This window comes from Mastomys coucha, unplaced genomic scaffold (assembly GCF_008632895.1).
Source record: "Mastomys coucha isolate ucsf_1 unplaced genomic scaffold, UCSF_Mcou_1 pScaffold15, whole genome shotgun sequence".
In the NCBI taxonomy this organism is placed as follows: Eukaryota; Metazoa; Chordata; class Mammalia; order Rodentia; family Muridae; genus Mastomys; species Mastomys coucha.
Window position 1 is genome coordinate 11,661,110 of NW_022196897.1, and position 10,212 is coordinate 11,671,321.

Below are 10,212 nucleotides of genomic sequence, written 5' to 3' on the forward strand. Positions count from 1 at the left end.
TTAAATCAATATTATTAGAATTGAGAAGCACTAATTCTATGCTCTGAAACAAATCGCATTCTGCAATTACTTTTATCTGATTCTAAGGAAGGAATACCAGAATCTATTTGGGACTTTTTAAAAAATATATAATTTGAAAAGAGCCTAGAAAAAAATCCGAGTTCAATGATTTGAATCTTTTTTCCAAATAAGGTTGGGCTTGTGCCTTTAAAGCCGATAAATAGTTAACACTAAGCCTGCGCTGCCAGCTAATGCTGCACAAGTTAGTCTCTGTATTTATAGCACAAACAGAGCTAAACGAGGCCAAATAGTTTAGACAAGGCCGGGCAGCCACAGCAGGCAGCTGTGGTTGTCTATGACTAATCCCAGGGCCTCCTCCACCTCTGCCTACCCTCTGGACTGGGTTGCGGGTTAGTCCGTTGAAAGAAACGCCACTTTTTGTTACCTTGCTATTATGCCTGGAAGCTTCTTATCGATGAATTCTTGCATGCACTGGTGTTCGGTGGAATTATTTAGAAACCTCCGAAAAGATTCACCGTATCTGCTGTGGTCGGACAATAAGCTCCTCATGCAAGATGCCATATTGGGTTCTCTAATAAAAACAAGGAGGGAGCTACGTTTAACTTCCTCTGTTCCTAGTTCCTTCTTTTTCCTCTTTCTCTCCCCTCCCCCACTAGTTTCCTTAACCCCGCCGTCTCCCAAACCGCTCCAAATTAATAAAAAAAACAAAACAAAACAAAACAAAACAAAGAACGTGAATAAGAAATAAACCTTAAATCTGCTTTGCATTTGACCGAGGCCCAAAACTACCAAACAGAGCTTACTGTTTGTACAGGATTTTCTGTACTTTACACCTTGCAGAGCTGTAAAGCAGCCGGGCACCTCCGGAAAGCTGCAAAAGCATTCCAATCACTTCCTGGTTTTCTTTTCTTTTTCCCCAGCAGGGATCACAAGTAAGTTCCTAGTAAGAAGAGGGTTTGTTTTTTTGTTTTGTTTTGTTTTGTTTTGTTTTGTTTTGCTTTCCTTTTAAGACAAAAGGTCAGTTAGTTTTCAGACTGACCAGGATTGCTACAAGGCTATGCATATAACTTTCAGAAACCTGTAGCTGCTAAAATCTGTTGACAACTTACCAGCAGCTGGCTATGTGTGTTGTAAAGAGTTCCCTGCTTTTGCTTATCTTAGGTTTTGACTCTTAAGCTCAACTACTGATTTCTTTAAATATTGATGGATTTGTTTGAACAAATCAGGAAGAAAATTAAGTCAAGGAGGAGCATGGGAACTGTAAGAGAAATTTAAAGTAACATGAGGCCTTAGTATTTCCATAAAAGGATTAGCACAGGCACTTCTCATTTCTGAGCCTCCAAAAACTGAAAGTTCCATTCATGGTTATTTACCACTCACCTGAAGTCCCAATTTTATCCCTACATGGTTGTTAGCTAACAAAGACAAGAGCAGAAGCGTACTTGTTCTCCTGAACAACTGCACATAGGCTTCTGTTTGCTTAAATGGTTAAAAGTGTGCTTATGCATTTACACTAACGTTGGTTGTTAGCATCAGGACATCCAAAGCCTGTAGGGATGCATGGGCGGGTCCACAGACCTGTTGCCAGGGCAACAGCCACCATATTCCCAGAATCCATTGGGCTCACCTCCCACCTTTACCTGTGGCCATATATCACAACCTATATATATTTATATATATATATATATGTATATATATATATATATATATATGGAACATTCCTCCCTCTGTCTCTCTGTCTCTCTGTCTCTCTCTCTCCCCCTCCTTCTCCCTCTCTCTCCCTCTCTCTCCCTCCCTTTCCCTCCCTCCTCTCTTTCCATGCTACTTCCCCCTCTCTCCCTCTCAATTAAACCTCTTACACGTGGAACTGCTTGGGCCAAGCGTGTGGTATGTCCTGACATGACCCACCATTCTAACACATCATTGGTTACTTCCACTAGTGAAGTGTTCTGTAGTGTCACAGGCTCTGCCTCTTTCATTATCAGGTAGATCTAAGTGTTACTAAGAGCAGAGATGATTCTGTTGAGAACTTGCCAGAAATAGTGCAACACTTTCAAAATGTAGTCTGAGAATTACTTTTGTCTGTGCCTCCTTGAGCTTCCTTCCTCCCAGTACTTCTGGGAAGGCTGAGAGTCTAAGAGATTGAGTACTTTGCTCAAAGCATGGCAGTGAGATGTGGAAGGGCTGGCAATGTTTTAAGGATGTTTTAAGCCCTAGCATCTGTGCTTTCATAAAAATCAAATCTTTACATTCAATCCAAACCCATCTCCTTGGACCTCCTAGATAGTATTCCCATTTCAATTTGTCTGAACTAAACAAACTGTATCCAAATAATCTTGAAAGGAAAACACACAAATGCTAAATTCACACACACGCACACACACACACACACACACACACACACACACACACACACACACACACACACACACGAAGAAATTCTTGAACACCCAAAACTTATGGAGAACTTCCAAACATTACCTTTCGAGGATGGTGTTTCCTTAGAATTTGTATTGCCGCTTTGAACATTGCAAAGACTCTTAATCCAAATTATTATTTTGATTTCCAATTTCTTTGTCTTAAACTCCCAGTAACAATGCAGGAACTTGCTTGTTTATGGTATCTTCAATACACAGAAAAGATCATGCTTGTCTATGACTGTTGGTATCAGGACCTCTGAAACCCGTGATATTACATAGGTGCAACCCCCACACCTGTTGCCAAGGCAACTGTTAAGAGCCATAATGGAACAAGGTAATAACTAGCAGGCGATTATCCTGAAGTGGCCTGTTTCAAATTATTATATAATCTGTGACAGGTGTGTCCTTATTAAGCAAGACTGTAAGAGACTCATTTTAGGAAAGATTCCTGAAATTAATATGCTATTCCTGTTACTATTAAACATATATAACAATCATTAAGTAGTAGCACACCCCTTTGGAGCAGATCTCTGCAGATCCACAAAGATATACTGTCTTGTAGTGATGCTATATAGACAAATAAATGACTTAAGTCTTAATGATGATCCTATAAGAATTCCTAAAATTATATCTGTGATTATTAAGCTCTTTTATAATGGGATTGCTATTAGGTCCTTTTCTGATAGTCAAAGCTGCAATGAGAACTCTGCCAGTCTCCCAAGTGTCACCAGTTAATTGCTCTTAGATGGTAACCAGACTTTCTCCTGCTCAGAGCACATTCCAAGAGGTTGTAAAATAATTTACCAAAGGTCATAAAAAGGGAACTAACGATTTATTATAGGTGTTAGAACAGAAGATAAAATATGGACTGGATTTATCTATATAAAAACTTCATATAAATATATATATATATATATTTGATTAAGATATATTTGGATTAAGAGTCTTTGCTGAAAGTTAGAGCCCAGCAGTTCCTGCTGAGATAGAACAAAGGCTGTATTGCTTAATCCTCTGCTGTTAGGCTACAGGTGTTAATTGCCTAACCCAGCAGTCTTTTGCCCTCAGAAAGAGCAGGAAAGTTTTTAGGAAGTTTTAGAAGTTTTCATCACATTTCAGTTAGAGAGCTAGAAAGCTCTAAAACCTCAGACTTTAAAGCCATCACCAGAGTCCTACTCTGTGACTCCACTGCTACCCTGCCCCGGGCCAGGAAGCCCGGGCAGGCAACAGCCACCATATTCCCAGAATCCACTTGGCTCACCTCCCACCTTTATCGGTGACTATGTCACTATCCATATATAAAGGAAGGCCCCTCAGATATCTCTCTCTCTTCTCCCCCTCTTCTCTTTCCTCTGCCACCTTGCCCTTTTCGCTCTCAATAAACCTCACATGGAACTGCGTGGCCTGGTGTGGTCTTTCTGGAGCCATATGACAACAATGACTGTGTTAATCTGTTGCTTGAAAATTGTAAATATTAACTGTTTTCATTTCATTTCATTGACAGTATGTGAAAATAAATGTTCATTCTCTTAGCTATTTGTACTTCCTGCTTTGTGCAGCTTCTATTCATTCCCTTCTTTCTCATTTCAATTGGATCCTGATACTGAAAGACCCCCATAACTGGGGAGATCCTTACTCAAATCTCGGGATGATGCGACCACCCAGTGACTCACGAGAGACCGAACTTGCTGCAATCACATGAGGTTTATTCCAGATCTGGGGTCGAACTCATAGCCTGGCAGGCCAGAGGGATTCGACCACGAGCACGAGGAGTAAGGGGTATTTAAAGGAAAAACCACAAACTAGGGGGGTGAAAGGGGTTACCAGGGAAACATAACAAGAGAACAATGGAAAATTCCACAGGAACCCACTACCTAGTTGAGCCAGATGACAAGGAAGTCATTCTGTACACTCATTGTCTAGAGGAATGTGGTTTGGTCATCGCTATCTTCTTAATGACTGACCGCTCCTAGGACTACTTAGATGACCAATATCCTGTGGTTTGGTCAATGCTATCTTCTCAATGGCTGACCGCTGTCCTGTTCCTTATTCTGGGCAATGTTATCTTCTTAATAGCTGGCCGCTATCCTGTTCCTGGAACTGACCAGTCCACATTCCTGGCTCACAGAGACTTCCTATGCCTTCTTTAAGTAAAGGTTACACATTATATATACATTTCTATTAAATGCTCTCATTTTAAATTCTAAGATTCTTCAGCCTTTCAATACTTTTCTTTATGTTTATGTGCTCTTTATAAATTAAATATGTTAATCTTTATATTTTAACAAGCATTTTTCTCAATATAACATTTACCTTTAAAAAATAAAACATAGTCTTTGAAAAACTTAAACTCAAGATTCATTAAAGACAATATTACTTATCCATAAAATATTATGTACTTATGTAATTAACTCCTTGATTTTTTTGTTGCTATTGTTGTTGGAAAGACTCTAGTTTATCCTTTTAAAATGGCACTTGTAAATAAGCATAGAATGCCAAAGGCTGTCTATTCACGGATACTCCCACCTACCTGGACTAGAGCTTTGTTTCATGAGATGTTCTGCTTACTCCAAGATCTTCCAGATTTCATTAAATTCTCTACATAATACTGAATATGTAGTCAAATAATTTATAATGCAATAATTCAGAATGCTTATCTATGTATTTATATCTTAGCATTTCAAATTTTTATATAGCATTTTCACATACTCTCTTGAAATACATACTTTACATCTGTGGCACTTTTATGAATTGTTTTGAACCCAAAATTCTTTTTCAATGCATTTTATTAAGTTCTGGGTTCAACAATCACAACTTCCATTTAATATTTTACATAAAATATTTTTCCCAATTAGTAAATGGTATGTAATTTTCTTGGGGAAAATGTCTGGTTGGAATGGCTGAATGTAGAGATTCTTCCCTTCCCTTTGGAATATTAGATAGAACATCTATCACTGCAGGAACTTCTCAATGATAATAAAATTATTATTGCCTTTAAAAGCCTTTTAAGTACATGTGGATGTACTAAACTTTAAACTTTTCAGACAAGTTTAAAATGAACTTCAGACTCTTACTTATTGTCTAACCAAACTGCAGTTCTCATCCCATTACATACCATTTATTAAACTCCGATCACACCAAAATACCTTATATACATTATCTCATTTAATATCCTAACCTGGGTATGGAGTTATTGATATTATTAGATAAGGCCCACATCCTCTAGGTTGTAAAAGATCATATTATAACTAAAAGAATAAATTGTCTGATACATTATTTTTCTTAGATTATGCTATATGACTTGCTATTCTGCACCATTTTAATATGGAGATTACTTTATATTTTTTTTCCAAAGACAATTAGAGCATTAAGAAATGGAACAGTCCTGTGTTGCCTAGCATATCTTACAGGCAGGACAGACTGTTGGTCAAAGGTTCTGTGGCGAGCTTGATGTCCATATTACTCTTTTGGTAGCTGAAAGAATGTTTTCCACAGCAAAGATACTAGAACTTAGCATAAGCTTCACCTCTCCACATTTAATTAATTGTGTAAATGTTGTTCTCAGCAATGAAGCCTCCACTGTCAGTTTGTAGAGAGTAACTTTCTGTCTTAAAATCAGTGTGGAAGATCTCCATGGACCCCCTTGGCCTACAACTCAAAAAACTACAACTGGAAATCTTGCCTGGCTCTAAGAGATGGTCAGTTGAGACTATGTATCCCTCATTAGGCTTCCTCACTAGGATCATAGCATAAGTTACAGTTTCCATTGCACTAGGTTTCCACACCAACCCCATCCAATCAATACCTTCCAATTCTAGCCTCTCCCCACACTTGCTCCCTCCATCCAATCTCATCCCTACTTGATCTCTCCTCCGCCTCCTAGTCCAACCATAAAATCTATTCTATTTCCCCTTCTAAGAAAGAAACATACATCTGCTCTAAATCCCTTCACTTTACTTAACCTCTCTGGGTCTAGTTATCGTAACATGGTTATCATTTACTTTAGAGCTAATATCCACTTATAAGTGAATTCATACCTTATTTGTTTTTCTGGGTCTGGGTTACTTCACTCAGGATGATTTTTATCTAGTTCCATTCATTTGTCTGCAAATTTTCTGTTGTCATTTTTTAACAGCTATATTTTTTAACATTTAGCATATTTTGTTTAGTCATTCATCAGTTGAGAGGCATCTGGGTTGTTTATAATATCTGGATATTATGAATAAAGACACAATGAACATAGTTGAGCAAGTGTCACTGTGGTATGGTGGAGCATCCTTTAGTATATGCCCAGGAGTGGAATAGCTGGGTCTTGAGACAGACTGATTTCCATAGCTATGATTTCCATAGTATGTTTACATTCCTACAAGTACTGGAGGATTATTCTACTTGTTCCACATCCTCACTAGCATGTGCTGCCACTTGTACTATTGATCTTAGCCATTCTGACAGGAGTAAGGTGGAATCTGAAACAGGATTTGATTTTCACTTACTTGGTGGTCAAGAATGTGTTTCTAAGCCATTTGGGTTTCCTTTACTGAAAATTTTCTGTTTAGATTTGTACTCTTTTTTAATTAGAATAATATTTTTTAATAACTAGTTTCTTGAGTTATTTGTATATTTTAGATTATTAGTCCTCTACTGGATATGGATTTGCTAAATATTTTTTCCATCCTGTAGATGGACACTTTGTGCTATTGACAATGTCCTTTGCATTTCAGTTTCCTGAAGACCCATTTATTAACTGAGGATCTTAGTGCCTGAGCTGTTGGTATTCTGTTCAGAAAGTCATCTCCTCTGCCAATATGTTTAAGGCTATTCTCCCACTTTCTCTTCTATCAGAGTCAGTATATCTGCTACCATGTTGAGTATTTGATCTACTTGGACTTGATTTTGTGGATGCTAATAGATACAGATCTATTTGCATTCTTCCTGCCTGGATTCTTCCTGGATATCTAGCTATGATATCCAGCTAGACCAATATCATTTGTTGAAGATGATTTCTTTTTTGCAGTGTGTATTTCTGGCTACTTTATCAAATTCTGGTGTCCATAGATGTGTGGATTTATGTCTGGGTCCTTGATTCCATTCTATTGATCAATAATATGTTTTTATGCTAATACCATGATGATTTTATTACTGTAGCTCTATAGTAAAACTTGAGATTAGGGGTGCTGAAACATCCATCAGTTCTTTTATTCTTTAAGATTGTTTTGGCTAACTTGGGCTTTTTGTTTTGTTTTGTATTGTTTTGCTTTTTTTCCACATGAAGTTGAAAATTATCTTTTCAAGGTCTATAAAGAATTGTGTTGGAATTTTGATGAACATTGCATTGAATCTATAGATTGCTTTTGGAGAATGGACATTTTTACTATGTTAATCCTACCAATCATGAGCATGGGAGACCTTTCCATCTTCTGATACATTTCTCAATTTCCTTCTTCAAAGACATGAAGTTATAAGTCTTTCACGTGTTTGGGTAGAGTTAACCTAAGATACTTTATATCATGAAGAGTGTTGTTTCCCATATCAGTCCACTTGTCATTTGCATAAAGGAGGGTTACTAGTTTTCTTTACTTAGTCTTGTATCTAGCCACTTCACTGAAAGTGTTTATCACATTCAGCAGGAATTCTCTAGCAGAATATTGAGGTTGCTTATGTATGCTATCAGTCATCTGTGAATAGTGATACTTGGACTTCTACCTTTCTAATGTGTATCCACTTAATATCCTTATTTCATTGCTTAAGATAAAACTTCAAGTAATATATAGCATTGATATGGAGAGAGTCAACAATAACTTTATCTTCTTGAGTTTAGTGAAATTGCATTGATTTTTCTCTCCATTTAATTTGATGTAGGTTATAAGCCTACTGTGAATTGCCTTAGTTATGTTTAATTATGTCCCTTGAATCTGTATTCTGTCCAGAACTTGATTATGATGGGTGTTTGTTTTCCTGCATCTAAATGGATAATTATGTATGTTGTGGAAATTATTTAACCCAGATTCAAAGTTTTTACTGTGCCTTTGACTGTTTAATTCTGGAATAAAAGATACACATACCCTTTATATTTACAATAAGCCTTAAATAGCAAAAGAGCTGAATGGATACACCCCCTCTATGCTGCTAGAATCCACTTTCCTATCAATAACCCCAAATTATTATCAGTTTCATTGGGGCTGCTCTTAACTCCAATTGGCCAGCTGTTGGGTCCCCGTTTTTATGGCTTACCTAATCCATGGCAGCTTCTTCTTCCTCCTGCAACTTCTTCCTCTCATTGTTCTCTTCTGACCCCAAACTTAGGAAACCTAAACCCCACCTATGTCTCTTCTGCCCAGATATTGGCTGTTGGCTTCTTTATCTACCAGTCATAAATAACTTGGGGGCAGGGTCACTGGTGTATATGAGCAGATTCCAGGTTTTGGGGGCCCACACTTACAATAGACAGCAAGACCAAACATCAATAATTCTCCCCTTGCGCACGCCTTTAATCCCAGCACTTGGGAGGCAGAGGCAGGTGGATCTCCGAGTTCGAGGCCAGCCTGGTCTACAAAGTGAGTTCCAGGACAGCCAGGGCTATAGAGAGAAACCCTGTCTCAAAAAACCAAAAAAAAAAAAAAAAAAAAAAAAAATAATTCTCCCCTTTAGTCAAATAAAGGCCCCTTTTCTCTCAGATATAAATGGGCTACAATTATAACAATTATAAAAATTATAAGGTGTAATATACATTTATAAATGCAGTCCATTAAATTTGGCAATTTAGATAAAGTATTTGTCATCTATCCTAACTTTGATTTTCACTTGTATTATCATTTGAAAACTATCTTTTAAATCTAGAATACCTTATTTAATGATAAACAACTTAAGTTTAATTGTGAGACTATAACTAGTCTTCAATAACACCAAATATTTGAGAAGGAATCAACATTTGAGTATGCAGGAAGTACAGGAACATAGCTTCCTAAATTTAAACAATTTGCAGAAACATCTGACAGTCTGGAAAGTCCCTAATATTCCATATAACATTGGAGTGTCTATCATTAGTTAGCCTTCTAGCCCAGAACATCTGAAAGACCTTAAGTGAAGAAGGAATATGAAGAACTAGCTTACCCTATCTTGTCAGAGTTTAGCAATCAACTAATGTGCATCCCTTTGTCCTTTTTGGACAGCATTCTGTCTGTAGATGAAATTAGGGCATTTCTTACCCAGTGGCTAGCCTATCAGAATTGAAGCAACTCCACACGGAGGTATTGATGCTCATCACCTTCTTTGAAGTGGAAGGGCAATACTGTCAGGAACAGACATGTCTCTTAGACAAAAGATCTTTATTTTGTTTTTTCTTTTTTTAAGACAGGGTTTCTCTGTGTAGTCCTGGATGTCCTGAAACTCACTCTGTAGACCAGGCTGGCCTTGAACTCAGAAATCCACCTGCCTTTGCCTCCAAAGTGTTGGGATTAAAGACATGCACCACCACTGCCCGGCTGACAAAAGATCTTTTAATAATGAAATAACCTTAAATGCCATATACTGTAGCTCTCTGATGCTTTTGAAAACCACTTATTTACATATACCATAACTGAATTGTTAAGCATTAATTATTTTTAGCTATTTATGATTTGAATAATCTTTAAAATATTTTATTGTAATTAACTAAATTAGAATATAATATGACTATGACTTTCACTATTTTTTTTAGACATTTTTTTATTTTTTTTTTAGACATTTTCTTTATTTACATGCGAATTTCTCCATTCCCAGTTTCCCCTCCAAAAAA

General features: G+C 37.2%; 1 protein-coding gene across 4 annotated transcripts in view; it reads right to left on the reverse strand.

Moving 5' to 3' along the window:
- Positions 1–2,637, reverse strand: part of Hnmt (histamine N-methyltransferase) — a 35,876-nt gene extending 33,239 nt beyond the window's left edge. The window contains exons 1-3 of one of the 4 annotated variants that reach the window (XM_031369218.1): positions 2,503–2,637; positions 825–961; positions 446–592 (exon numbers count right to left, since the gene is read on the reverse strand). In XM_031369218.1, coding sequence (XP_031225078.1) covers positions 446–592; positions 825–961; positions 2,503–2,550 — 332 coding nt within the window. In that variant the 5' untranslated portion in view covers positions 2,551–2,637. Of the gene's footprint in view, positions 1–445; positions 593–771; positions 794–824; positions 962–1,130; positions 1,213–2,502 lie in introns of those variants that run through there. The other 3 variants (XM_031369220.1, XM_031369219.1, XM_031369221.1) reach the window with 3 other exon arrangements.
- Positions 2,638–10,212: the final 7,575 nt, after the last annotated feature.